This window comes from Triplophysa dalaica, chromosome 7, assembly GCF_015846415.1.
Source record: "Triplophysa dalaica isolate WHDGS20190420 chromosome 7, ASM1584641v1, whole genome shotgun sequence".
Classification (NCBI taxonomy): domain Eukaryota; kingdom Metazoa; phylum Chordata; class Actinopteri; order Cypriniformes; family Nemacheilidae; genus Triplophysa; species Triplophysa dalaica.
In genome coordinates, this window is record NC_079548.1 from 3,675,236 (window position 1) to 3,689,816 (window position 14,581).

General features: G+C 35.9%; 1 protein-coding gene across 1 annotated transcript; it reads right to left on the reverse strand.

Annotated features, from left to right (window-relative positions):
* Positions 1-2,571: 2,571 nt before the first annotated feature.
* Positions 2,572-14,580, reverse strand: LOC130426600 (zinc phosphodiesterase ELAC protein 2-like). Its single transcript, XM_056753463.1, has 24 exons — positions 13,548-14,580; positions 12,838-12,888; positions 12,661-12,731; positions 12,502-12,566; positions 12,141-12,198; positions 11,965-12,033; positions 11,690-11,848; positions 11,510-11,565; positions 11,358-11,416; positions 11,210-11,282; positions 10,742-10,854; positions 10,376-10,474; positions 10,156-10,294; positions 9,426-9,511; positions 9,187-9,302; positions 8,782-8,872; positions 8,518-8,656; positions 8,262-8,300; positions 8,057-8,166; positions 7,802-7,901; positions 4,849-4,969; positions 4,318-4,396; positions 3,419-3,563; positions 2,572-3,269 (listed from the first exon to the last, which is right to left on the reverse strand). The coding sequence occupies exons 1-24, from the start codon at positions 13,799-13,801 to the stop codon at positions 3,051-3,053; spliced, it is 2,511 nt and encodes an 836-aa protein (XP_056609441.1). The 5' UTR covers positions 13,802-14,580; the 3' UTR covers positions 2,572-3,050.
* Position 14,581: the final 1 nt, after the last annotated feature.

The following is a 14,581-nucleotide window of genomic DNA, read 5'->3' on the forward strand; positions in this document are numbered from 1 at the left end:
TAATGATTTTGTAGCATAAAGAAAAATTGATAACTTTGACTCATGCAATGCATTTTTGTCTTTTACTAAAAAATGTTACCAAGCTATTTAAGGCTGGTTTTGTGATCCAGGGTCACAAATACTTTATTTAATATTTCATTCTGTATTTATGCCTTTTTAAGCACCTTATTTTAATTTTACACAAATGTTTGTTCTTATTGTATGTCTTTTGTTATATGTTCAATTCTTTGGCAATATTTTAAGAACACGCAATCATGCCAATAAAGTACCCTGAAATTGAAAATTTAAAGAGACAGAGAGAGGGAGAGAGAGAGAAGGTGGGCAGAGGATATTTTACAGCTTTTCAAGAACTCTATCAGCCACTCTGACCTCTCTGTGAGTGTATGTGTATATATAAAAAGAAAAATCGCAAATAGATCTCTTAAATAATTCATATTTTTTTCATAGACCTCAACGACAAATGAGCAAACTGAAAATTTAAATTTTCAATATTATTGAAGATCTCATTATGAACTTTTGAGACATCAATGGGATAAAATGAAGATTAATAAAACAGGTAGATATTTGTTTAACATTCCTCTCACCTGGAGAAACACCCGAGAACCACAAACAAAAGAAAAATATAGAAGAAAAATTCACAGCTAATACTTACATGACATGAACCTGACATTAAAACTCTTGAGCTATGAAAGAGCATCATTTGAGCAGAGATCGCAGAGATGCCTCAAGATGTCAACCCACATCACAAAAATCTGCAGGATGAAGAGATGCTGAGAAAACACACCTGCTTAAGACAAGAGAGAGACAAACACACATTTGCTTTTATATGACAGAGCAGAGTCGACTCCAGAGACGGTGAACAGAGATGTCAGGTCATTCAGGGTCAAAACTCACAGCACATCACAGCGCTCTCAGACAGTCCACAGAGACAAAGACACAGCATACACAAATCAAACATGATGTCAGAGGCAAGAAGAGGTGAAGCTGGACCCGACAGGTGTAGAGACACAAACACGATGTGGCTGCTTTAATCCAGATGCACCTGCTACCCCCAATTCTGTGTTTGAATGCATAAATAAGTTTATAGGGATGTTGTTTCAACCGATCAAAGTTTGCATAACCAATCACCTGTATTCATCATCATTAGTTCACATCGTTTGACAGGAGTGTATAAAGCAACCACATGCGCACGAGTTGGTGTCTGATGAGAATAATGGCGCTTTAGTGTAACTATAAGGCTACAGCGCCCTCAGGTGATGGATAAGAGAACTGCAGGTGAGACGTAAATACAGGACGAAAGATTTGTTGCTTTGCGACGTGAACCTGAAACAAAGATACAAACCGTACAAATCATATTTAATTACAATATGTATTCAAATACATAATAAAGGATTAAATAGCATATAAATGTTTTTATGTGCATGAATATGTCAACATGTAAGCTCAGAGACAACTTTCTGTAGTAAATGACAACACGTAATTTGTTGTAAAGGTCGAGTGCGTATTTTTTGGGAGGATTTATTGACAGAAATGCAAAATAATATACACAACTTTGCTTTCAGAGGTGTATTATGACATTACAAAATGAAACATTATTTTTTTAATGATCTTAGAATGAGCTATTTCTGTCAACACCGCGCGTTCCCACGGAACTGTTGTTTCTACAGTAGCCCTAAACGGACAAACGCGTTTCTTAAATACGTTCCCTGCGTTCCAATCATACTAAATCCGCTCTAATAGTATTTGAAAGAAGAATTAGTATGTGTGTTAAAAATAGTATTCCAAAACTAAATTAACAAATTTAACTATACAGTAAACATTACATACGAAATAATTAATAAACAAATATCTTAACGGAAAGAAGAACTGTATTTTGATGTGTGAGACAGTTATTGGTCACAATGTTGTCTAGGCAACAACTGCCACTTCCGTTAGTATGTGTGTGCAATCTCTCGCAATGCACTCAAAAGTACATACTAGTAGGCTAGTATAAGTAGGAGAATTGGTACACAGGGCCTACCTCCTTCTGCAACGAAGTGAAAACGTGACGTCACGTAGGGGTGGAGTTAGCCGTTGGTTGCTATTTACAATCTCACCACTAGGTGCCGCTAAAATGTATACATTGGATCCTTGAACAAAGCCATCCATGGGGAATTGACACATGTATCAGGAAAAAATGACTGAAAACTAATCTGAGTATTTGTTATCGAGCTCTATATTAATATACAGACAAAAGTTCTTCCATAAACCAACAAGCAAGCATACATTTTTTTTGGTTTTAATAAAGAAAATCATCTCTCTATGTGTCAATCCTTTCAGACTCTTGTTGTCAGATGTGGTTGCCTTTCAATACAACTGAATTTACTGCTATCCTAAATTATTTAGGATTAGTTTGATGATGAATATTAGATTCAGAGCATCTCATCGGCCACAAAGACTGTCAGATTCGTATATAACATTTAAATTAGATGCTTTGACATTGACTTCAATGATGATTGGTGTTACCAATATAAATGTAAGTGCACTTACAAGAAAGTCACGCATGAAAAAATAAGAAAATAGAAATAGTGACTTGATTCATCCTTTAATAAGATTCAAATAAATAAAAAAACTTAAATTATAAGGACAAGCATTTCTACAGGTCAAAGTTTATTTCCCTAAAACAATCCTAAGTTAACTGGTTTCATGATTTCATGTACATAATATAATGAAATATTACATACACAAATGTACAAGCGCCTTATCTCATCACTGCACTCCAAACAAAACGAAACGCATCAGTTTCAAAGCAAAGTTACTTTCTGAAAAGATCAAATTCATTGTCATTCATGAGCGCTGTAAAATCTTTTTTCATGATGAAGGGAAATTGAAATAAAATGTCAAACGTCCAGTAAATTAAAGGTACTGTACTTCCCAGCTCAAACTGTTGAATCTTTAGTTTTGGGATGAGTTTCAGTTCTGACTACAGACACATTATATTTCTGAGCATTTTCTGCTTGTTCTCTTGCTTTCTGATTGGTCGGTCTGATCTAACACTGACCGGTTACCCATCAGTTTGCTTTGAGTCGTTTGTTAGCCGTCTCCTGGTTTACGTCGTCCTGCTCTCTCTTGTCTCCTCTGTTCGTCTCGTCTGCGTTGGACGGAAGTTCAGAGCTCTTCTTCATCTCTCTCCTTTCTCTCCTCTCCTCCATCTCTTCGATCTCCTCTGCAAACAGAACCTTCAGAGGCCGAATGAGCCGCGGGAGAATTGCAAAATCTCCAAATCTGACCTGCGATGGAAAAACAAATCAATGTAATTCAAATCATAATTTACCATTTGATTTAAAGTGGAATAAGCTAAACACAGATGATTGGAAGTATTTATTTAAATCTATAAAGCAACAAAAAAGGTATTATTTGATACTAGAAAGATCCTCACCCTCATGTGATCAAAGGATATTCCTACTTTGCTGTTGAAGTCGTCGCTGAAGAGCGGGATCTTAGCGTATCGCTGACTGAAGTGATTCAGCACAATGAACTCGGCGTTCATCTTCATACCGATATCAATCGCCTGAGACGTAGTGCTGGAGTTACAATAATAACACCATTACTGACACAAGCATTATTTCTGATGATTAATACACAACACAAATACTAAATCTGAATAGACAGAACATACTTTTGGATCAACATACTTTGTCGCATGATATTGCTAAAGCTTGCTTTTTTTATCTCGATAAACTTTAATAAAAACTTTATAAAAACAACCAATCAAAGCCCAATCCATAAAATCAAAGAGCACTGATTTGTTGCAATATACTTAAAAACATTGCATAAAACTTTAACAACGTAAAAAAGCAAACATTAGCAAACAAGGATATTTCTTAATTAATTAATTTCTTCATTATTATGAATAATAGTGTGGTTATGTGGTAACTTAGTACATTGCATCTTTATTGTGCAATAGTTATATACTTTTTAATAAAAATATGTGTGTATATATATATATATATATATATATATATATATATATACACACATATTTTTATATAGATAGTATATACATTTATTTTTATATTATAATTTTATGTTTAGGCAAGGCAAGTTTATTTATAAAGCACATTTCATACACAGGGTAATTCAAAGTGCTTGACATAAATGATTGACAAAGAAAGAAAAATTACGCATTAGACGTTTTATTTTTACATACATAAATGTAGTTTTGTAAAAAAAAAATTGATGGGCAATGAAGACAGCAATGAATACATTTTCTCAAATAAAATGCTAAAATGCTCAGTTTTCTCACAGTGCCCTGTGTGTTTGTGTGTGTTGATGTACCTGTGTCTCTTCTCTAACGCCTCCTCCTCCATCCCATCCTCCAGTGTGGCTTCATGAATCAGAAGTGTTGCGTTCTTTCCTGAGAACGAATCCATCACACCACAGATGAATCAAACACATAAAACACAGATCATTTACAGCAACAGTAACACACACTTCACTTTTATCCTTTAGAAATCTATCCTGAGAACTTCTGAGATAACAAACACCTCGTCCTAATGGAGAAATGAAAGCATGTTCAGCTTTCTGAAGACCGATACAGATTGAACACAATCCCTCAGGAACCATTAAACAGAAGTCTGTGACTCCATCTGATCGATTTCATCCCTGATATACACCATTTAAACACAGAAGTCATTCTATTGATCTGTGACTAATCGGCACGGTAATTTTTTGTTGGGATGAAGTTTTGATGATGATAATCTGCTGCAAACATTGTACCAATCTCTGGGATTTGGTCTGACTTGGACTATACATTTGATTTTTTCCTTCTATATGTAAAATATGATCACGTGTGTGTGTGTTACATACCTATATTAGTGAGGGCTTCACAGGGCATCGTGTCTCCAGAAAACACAAGTTGCCAACCCGACTGATGTGTCAAACTGCAGGCAAACGCGTTCTTACAGTGACGAACTAAACACGTCTGAAACTACACAAACAAGAACGAGGAACTAATCAGTCAGCTAGACAGTTTTTGTCTGATTGTAAAACTGTTAAATGAGAATATATTGACCATTCAAATTTCTATAAGTTACTAATTCATGATCAATGAACTAAAGTGAATTTAGGGACAGTACACCAAATATTAAAACGTTCTCATGCAAAACACAAAGAAAGGATCACATGTTTTGAACCGCACGCACATTATAACATATTTGGGGTGAATACACTATCGGTATAATTTTTTCGGCACTTACTCAATTTGGGGTTCATATTTTTGTTCAATTTATTATAATAATGATCTCATCAAAATTATGAAATAAACAAATGGAACTATGGGAATTATGTTGTAACTAAAACATTGTAAATACATTTATACGTGTTGTATTTTATTATCTTTTGACTAGAATTGGCAGAATTGTTTTCTTGTCATTTTTTCAAGCGGCTTCTTGAGGACGTACACCCAGAGATGCTTTTAAAAGAAGTTTAAAGGAGTTCCCATCTATTCTGTGCTATTATTGGGTTTCTCTTTTTTCATGCTTGTTTGTCTACTAGTTTCAGACATTTAAAGGTGTCATATGGCGCCTGTCTTTGTGTGTGTAATAAGTTGCCCATGCATGTTTTAAACACAAAAAATTGCAAAAATGAAAGTGTGGGAACAAAAGATAAATTCTATCTGAAAGCGAATGCTCACCCAGGCCTGACTGAAATGCCTCGTGTAACCACAACCTCACAAATCTACGTAAATTGGTGGTATTATTTTATTAAGACCACCCAAAGGTAAATGCAAGTAAGGTGGGTAGGGCTGCAACTAACGATTATTTTAATAATCGATTAATCTATAGATTGTTTTTTTCGATTAATCGATGAATCGGATAAAAAAACCAAAATCAAGAAAAGCATTCCTTTTTAACCCTTTATTCAAAAACAGAACTAGAATCTTTAGAAACTGCACAAACATGTGGCTCCTTGATCATCCCTGAGCTGTTATAATAATAATAAAATAAAATAATAGTGTTGACTAACACAAAAAACAAACACGTGTTTGCCAAAAAAAATTTTTTTAAATAAACTGCCACCTGAGCTGCCAGAGCAATTAATAATTTATAAAAAATAAACAATACAAATCAGAAAATTTAGCAGGATTTGTTTGAATGTCAGAACTTGTTCTCTAAACTACACTGCAGTCGCACACACTAGCAGATGCACAAACTCTCACACTTACACACACACACATTCGCTCTCTCTCAAGTTCACTTGAAGCTTAGGTTCATTTATACACCACATTTAAACACAGCTTAAGATGACCAAGTGCTATAAAAGAACTTTAAAATTAAATTAAAAAGTATAACACACACACACATATATTGTCAATAATAGCCTATATGGGACAAAGCACAGAATATACACTGCATAAATTGGTCTTCTAATTTAGTAGTTTTGTCCTGTTGTCAATCCAAATGTCAAAAAAATCTTAAATCAAGATACATTTACTAGACACATGAAATAGCATAAGCAATTATGTCTTGTTTTCTGAAAAAAACACCTCAACATTAAGTGATTGTTTGCTTAAAACAAGCAAAATTATCTCCCAATGGGGTATGAAAAATAATCTTAATGAGATATAATCTCAAACAGAAGTTTTAAGCATCACTTAATTTTTCTTGTCAATTAATCTTGATTTAAGAAATTTGGACTGAAAACGAGACAAAATTACTAATTAAGAAAAGCTTTTTTTGAATAAAAACGTGTCTTTAGTCTTGCAATGCAAAGTGCAAAGTAACTATACCAGCCCTGCTTTACTTCTGTTACTAACCAGCTAACGCTAACTTGTGATGCTTGTCAATCTGGATAACGAGTAAACATAAGCACCAGTGACATTACGTTCCTCACTTCAAAACGGAACAAAAGTAGGATTCTGTAGTGACTTAACCTGCTGTTGAACTCCCTTCCTCCTCATCAAAGAACCCAACATGTTTCCGTTTCAGGTGCTGGATCATTACAGTGGTGCTCCCGTGCCATGCCATATCGTTTTTGCATATATTGCAATTAACACACTTTTTCATTTTATTAAGTTTGAAATGCTCCCACACATTGGATGACTTGGTTCTCGTTGATTTCTCGGCCTCCGCCATGTATCTTTTCTCTAACTCCGATTTTTTTTTATTTTTGCTCCGCCCTGTATATGAGGCGCCGAACTCTGCTAGCATCAGTGCGCGAGAGAGACCGAGTCTGTTCACTCCGCTCCGCGCTCAAATAAAGTTTTTCTTTTATAATCAAACGTCTCTGCGTCGCGCGACACAACGAATCGATAATGAAATTCGTTGCCAACTCTTTAAGTAATCAATTTTTATCGATTTAATCGATTCGTTGTTGCAGCCCTAAGCATACCTGTCAGTACAATTGCTTTGGAACCTGATGTTCCAAATATGGTAAGAGGCGTTACATTTTCTCACACGCTTGCAGTATTCGACCAATCACAATGCATTGGTTAACTGGCCAATCATAGCACACCTCGCTTTTCAGAGCGATGATGTTTGTAAAAAACTGCGCGTTTCAGAGAGGCGGGACAAAGAGGAGATAGAAACATGCATGTAATGTGGAAAATACTGCACTTTTGAACCTTAAATCATGTATAAACATTGCATAATTACATTTAAAACAATCGATATTATTCGTTTAGCCGTGTTATAGAACCCCTTTAAGCATACACTTTCAGATTTTTCAGAACATTTTCACTCAAGTGTATCCCATTAATAAATACAAATAAACAGATATATACAGAAGACAGCTGATAATTCTTTGAGTTCTTCATACAGACCTTCAGTAGATCGTTCTTCTTCAGCACGGCCTGAATGAAGGATTTGGTTTTGACTTTGGGCGTCTCCACACCGTCACACAAAAACTTTGCTGGAACAATACTGAAAACCATCAGAAAAACATCACAGCTATAAGACTAAAAGACTGAAGAGAGGGAGAGAGGGAGAGAGAGAGAGAGAGAGAGAGAGGGAGAGAGAGAGAGAGAGAGAGAGAGAGAGAGAGAGAGAGAGAGAGAGAGAGGAAAATAAACCAGTACTTGATCTGGCTGAGTATCTCCTGGCAGTGGTCATGATACTGGTTTAACCACGTCATCACCTGTACAGGTGCGATCAGGTACACCGGACTGAATGGTTTGCCTAGATTATTCTACAGACAACACATACAATGTAGGATTACTCCATGTATACGGTCAACCTCATCAAAGAAAGAAAACAGGTCTAAAAAATGTTTGGTGTACAAACCAAAGCTCTTTCTCGCTCCAGTAATAAATGAATCAAACCCTGTGTGGACCATAAGAAACACAAATATTAGCAAAAGACAAATAAAATAATCGAAGAGACGAAATGAAATGAAATACAGATTTGATTTTGAATTGTTATTCACAAAAACACAAACTCTGTTAAAAATGCTCATTCAAATGTTTAGGGTGGTCTACGACTGACCAATCACAATCCAGTATTCAACAGAGCTGTGTAATATTGTTTATGATGACCTCACCGTGTGATGATCCGCATGCAGGTGAGACACAAAGATGGTGGAGAGTTTAGAGAGGATTTCATCGACATCATCACCGTAATGACGACACAACTGACCGAACGTCCCCTCACCACAATCCAACAACACAGACTGACACGAACTGAGAAACACAAAGAGAGAATCTCTCAACAATATACTCATTAAACAATTCCTACGAGTTTAAGAGTTTTGAAGGCAATGTAACACGTCAAAATGTATTTTAAAAAATGATTTATTTTATAATACCTGATATTCACTAAAGTTCCACTGACATTTCTGATCTTCATCGGCAGAGACGAGCCGGTGCCTAAAAACACGATCTCTGGAAACCGCTCGGCTTCACCGGCAAAAACATACAAATACAACAAGAAACATCTTTAAATCAGCGGAAGATCTGTATTTTTATTGATCGCTTCAAATCTCAAATCTTTGTATGGCTTTACATTGCAAATAAACCATTAAAACTGTAGAAAAGCAGAGAAGAAGTTTAGTACTTCCACATCTGAACAGAATGAGTAATGTACACTCCTCTGAAACGTTTTCCTCTCTGATATGATGAATTCTCATAAATGGAACCACAGACTGTTTATGAAAAGGGGATGTCTAGCTGTAAGTGTTTCTGTCTGTTTTAATGCAGAACTTTCCTCTCACCAGACACAGACTCGTCCTTCTGAAACCTCCTGCACTCCTCAACCTCCTGTAAGAAATGAGGCACTTCAGCGGCCTCCTTCAGAAACTCCTCAGGGTCACAAGACGGGATGGCATCTCTACACATACACACACATACATACATACAGTCAGAATTAAAGATTATTATTTGCTATTTTTCCCTCTGTACCTTCATTTAAATTCATATTGCAGATGTTTATAGAGATTAAACCTGAACTGACCTCTGCCACTCGAGTTTGGGTCGCAGCTGAAACTTTAACAGACACTCGGCTCTTACGTTTGGAACTTCAAGAGATGCCTGAGGCTCCTGCAACACACAAGGGGAAATTGACAAAATAACAAATCTTTCGTTAAAAAAAAAATATTTATGAAATATTATACAAGTGAAAACGACATTTAGAAAATATAAGTCTCAGTAAAATTAAAATGACAATTTTTTCATGAAATATTGCAGCGTTTATTGTTAATAGTTTATCAATGTGGGTCATTCTCTTTTTAAAATTTATGTGCTTCATAATCTTTAGTTAAAATCTTAGATTACGTATGTTAGACGGCTTGGGCGGAGCATCCATTAACTCCTCCCCTTCAACTGTCGGTCTTGCTGACAGGTCAAAATGCAACAGCTGTTTTATACATCCAATTAAATCCAATGAAAGACAAAAGCCACGCCTACTTTTTTTTTCTCTTTTGAAATTCTATTTCCTTCGGAAATTCGTCAAAATACAGAAGTGAAAACGATCGCAACTTCCGATTCATGGGGACTTTAAATAAAAAATAAATATACACTAGATATTTCATTGCATAAGACTAAACAAATATTAAATAAGTATATTTTCTTTCTATAATTTTGTATTTATAACATTGAAACTATTAGATCTTTTTCACGACAAAAAGACTGTATAACTTGATGTAATGAAACAAATCAGAAATCTATCAGAGGCGTTTCATTACTTTAGATTTGTAGAGTTTGAGTTGAGGGAAGATGTCGGGGTGGATCAGGTTCAGTTGCGTCTGGAGTTTGTGACTGCGAACGTTGTGTGATGTGAAGTTATGTTCATTCAACACCAGATGCTCAGTGCTGCTGGGAAACCTGAACAAAGACACAATCCCACAATCCTTCATATTCACACCCACTTGTGGATTATCTGCATCTCACGATGTGAAGTTTTACCTCTCTAACCAGCTCTTGTACTGATCTGAGTTCAGCACTGACTCTGGCGTCATATGAACCACGAGAGCGGCTGTGTCCTCCGATCCACCAGTCTGATACCTGCACACACACATCAACAGAAAAACTTAAAAGTTTTCTTTTACACTTAAAATGACACGATCACAACGCCTAAACACAACATTTTTTAAATGCTTTCTTTTTTGATGTTTTCTAGAAACAGAACCTAGATGCTCAGAGTCTATTTCTGCTCCATGAACTGACGCTGGTGACCTGTGTCTGAAATCCAAACATTTAATTCTCATTGAATCATTAGCGCAACGTGTTGGTCTTGTATGGTGTGTATTCAGAAAAGCAGCATCTCTTCACCTCTGGAGTACGGGATTGGTGCAGAGCGGCTGTATGAGGTCATCTGATGGACAGTCGATCACTATAAACACAGGTCCAGGATCAGACGGAGTGCACAGCTCCTCCGGTCGAATCTGAAACGCACAGTACACGTCTAGATGAAGCAGAGCGAGGACGTGAAATAATTTTACCCCAAAAAACGAATCACCTGCATTTTGATTTTTAGATATATACGCAATAGTATGTTTGTTTGCAAACAGCCACAAGCGTAGTGAATGATTATTATGAAAATACACAATTTAAACAAAATTCACTGGTTTCTGTTATGGATCAATTTAGTCTTTTCAGAAAATGAACACCCAGGGTCGGCCTACTCTTGTATAGAGAAAAATATATAAATAAACGTGTGTTCAAATATTTCTTTAAGAGATGAGTTTGAATTATATTATTAAAAAGCAAAAAACAAAAATGTCTTTGTGTCAGCATCACCTCTTTCCCATCATGTGTGACAGTGTTTCCAGCTTTCAGAGCATCTATTATTGGTCCGATGGCCGCTGTCCCTCTACAGAGAAACCACAGAACTGAATAAACACTCATGTGTTTGATCACAGAACACACACAAATATCACACACTTACACAGGCAGACCCATCTCTTTAGCCTTCAGTGCCAGAAAATTCCCTTTCTTTGGATGTAACTAAAGAAACATTGAAGAAAACACAGATTGGATCAGTACGGTACGGTATTAAAGAATCATAAATCAATCCGTTTCATAGAATATTCTGCTGACCTTACACACATATGCCACCACAAGCGATGCATCTCTAGTGACGTTTCCTCTTCTTTCTGCATTAACAAAAAGTTTATTAAAAATAAATGACAATTCCACCTAGACACATTATTCTAATCGTCTTTACGACATTACCAAAAATGAAAGAAACACAATGCTAATATTCTCATGAACTCTTGCCTGGGCTCACAGATCTTCCGTTAGACGTGCCGGTGTGTTGTTCCTCTGAATCCTCCAGTCTCCTGAGCGCCCCCCGCGGGTTTACACCGGTACTGCTGTTAGAACTCGACCCACGACTGAAGCCGGGGGAACGTCTGCCACTCTCGGCCTTACGATCAGCTTATATGACAAACAAACATAAAAATAGATCAGTTAGAGAGATCAGGTCCTCCTCAGCAGGACTGTGAGTATGAAGAGTTTCAAATGTTTAGCTTGAAAATGAGTTTGAGACTTACAGAAAATAGGAACTTGCGTGACCGTCATTGTGTCGTCTTTATACTGAGGTTCTGAATGAGGCCTGACAGCTGTGGATGTAAAAGGAAACACAAAGAGAATAGGATTGTCATTTCCTGCTTGTGCAAAAAACAAATGTCAGCAGAAACATGTGGAGAGAATGAACGATGACTCTTACAGAGTTTGATGTGATCCAGCGGTCCTGAAAACACTTTTATTGCTTGTAAAAATTTCTCCTGTAAAAACACCAAAACCATCAGCGTTCAGATAAATAATCAACACGTCACATTCAGTGATCTTAATCCTAAAAGTGCTTTGCACATTTAAAATGTGATGTACCTCATAAATAACGTTTAATTCAGACATCAATAATGTTTCATCTTTTTCCAATGTTGTTTACCAACACATTTACTCTTGCAGAACAATATCTTGTTTGATCTAACAATGCATCAGACTTTTTAAGACCAAGAAATCGAATGTATAACACAACACCTGACCTTTGAATGTTGAGTTAAAATCTCTCTTTAACATGTACGTACCAGCTGTGGGGGTCCGGAGAGAACAACCTCAGGCACTCCTGTGTCTTTAAGGGTCAATATCATTCCTGTACACAAACGAGTCGCTTTCATACCACACAAACCATGGAGCAAACAAAATAAAAGGTAAAATAAGACATGAGGTATGACAGATTTGAGTACCTGATAAACCTCCTACTGTTTCCCATCTCATTCTGGTGAGGAAAATATTGTCCAAGCGTGCAATTTTGACTCTGAATACAAAAAAACATCAAATCAATTTGTCACAGTACATTTAAAATCTACTTCTCGTTCGGATGTGTGTATTATATGTTGGTTGTTTGTGGGTTTAGATCTCACTTGTGCTCCTGCATGAGTCTCTGTGTTCCTTCACCACAGTTAAACAGATACCTGAAAAAACAATTATAACATTAGATCATCTCTCCTATTATACACATTTATAATTACGTGCCATTACAAAACACTATCACCCTTCAAATAAAAAATTATATTTACTATTTTACTTTTTCGTACATGTTCCTTTTTACTATATGTATAAAATAAAGTGCGTTAGGGTCTATTTATGATACTCTCTTTTTGCCTATACTAGATCTATTGTGAAAAAAAAAACAAGTACAAATAGTCTCTATTATAGGATGTCACAACACAGGACACTGTTTTAACTGGCAAAATTATATTTTTTATAAAAGATAAAATGTCCACTGTTCATAAATGAAAACTTCATGGCAATGCTAATGGTCTGTGAAAATTAAATTATCAATATTATGATGTCAATTATTTCAATCTTTTACAACAAGGTAATGATTTTATGGAGAACGATATGTTTTTAACTAAAAAATTGTTTACCAATCTATAATGCAATTACACTTTAACATATATTTATAATGTTAACACGACAGTGGTTTATTTTGCTGATTCAGGTTTACAATCCCGACTCAATTGTCATACTAAAAAACGTATTTAATCTCAAATGTACTTATTGTAATGTATGATGCTGACAATATAATGTTTTTCTGAATCGGCTAACGTTATATAATCTATATCCTAACCTGTTATACTCAGAGAAGACATATAGAGAAGGTCCATTATCTCGACTTCCAGCCCCGAGCACCTGCACATAGACGGTGGCGGGTCCGTGCAGGTCTCCCTGTCTGCGGTTCTCCTTCATCCTCACATGCCGCAGGGTGTCTTTAGGAGGTTTGGGCTTTTTGGATGTTTGTGTGGCCATGAATCTCACACACTGATACTCTTTACTGCATCTAAACGCTCTGCATGTAAATAATGCGCAGCGGAATAAACGCATAATAAACTAGAAAGACGGCTATGATGTTCGGTCCATTAGCGTAATTAAACCCCTCGTATAAAAAAATGACACGAGGTTGTGCACTTTGTGTCTGTAAAGAAGGAAAAGTTGAAGGACTGACACATGTGTGGATACGCTTCCGGCTCGGGGGGATGACGTCAGGCGTCGGGTTATAAAAGTTGTTTTTAAAGATTTTTGAAGCGACTCACAGCAGACCCGATTATAATACAATGAATATAAAGATAAGAGGTTATATATTGCATTTTAAATATGATATATTTTTTATGTTAATAATTTGTCATTAATTGTATAAATTAAAAGACTTGAATGGCTGTATAAAAATTTACCGAGAAAATTAAATGAATTTTAAAAGTGCCGAATCTGATAGTTTGTGTGGTAATAAAAAATATTAAAAGTGTAAATATAATATGGCATTATTCTTACTGTAACTCCTTCATAAACACTTAAAACAGCGTCGGATGTGCTTGAACCGCAACACAAAAAGTGTTTGTATATTAATCTGATTTTAACAATAGCGAATCTCTTAATTTTTTTTGTGTCATATAGCACTATGTTTCCTTTATTTGTTTCTTAATTTATCACATATATTTCATGGTTCATTTCAAGGTCTGTCTTAAAAAGTCAATACTAATTTTGTATGAACATTTTGGGTTTCAAGTTAAAAACATAAATAAATACAATTAAAACGACGCTACATCCGGCACGGGATGATGACGTCATGCACTGCGCACACGCAGGCTTGGGAATAGCGCGCGCGGA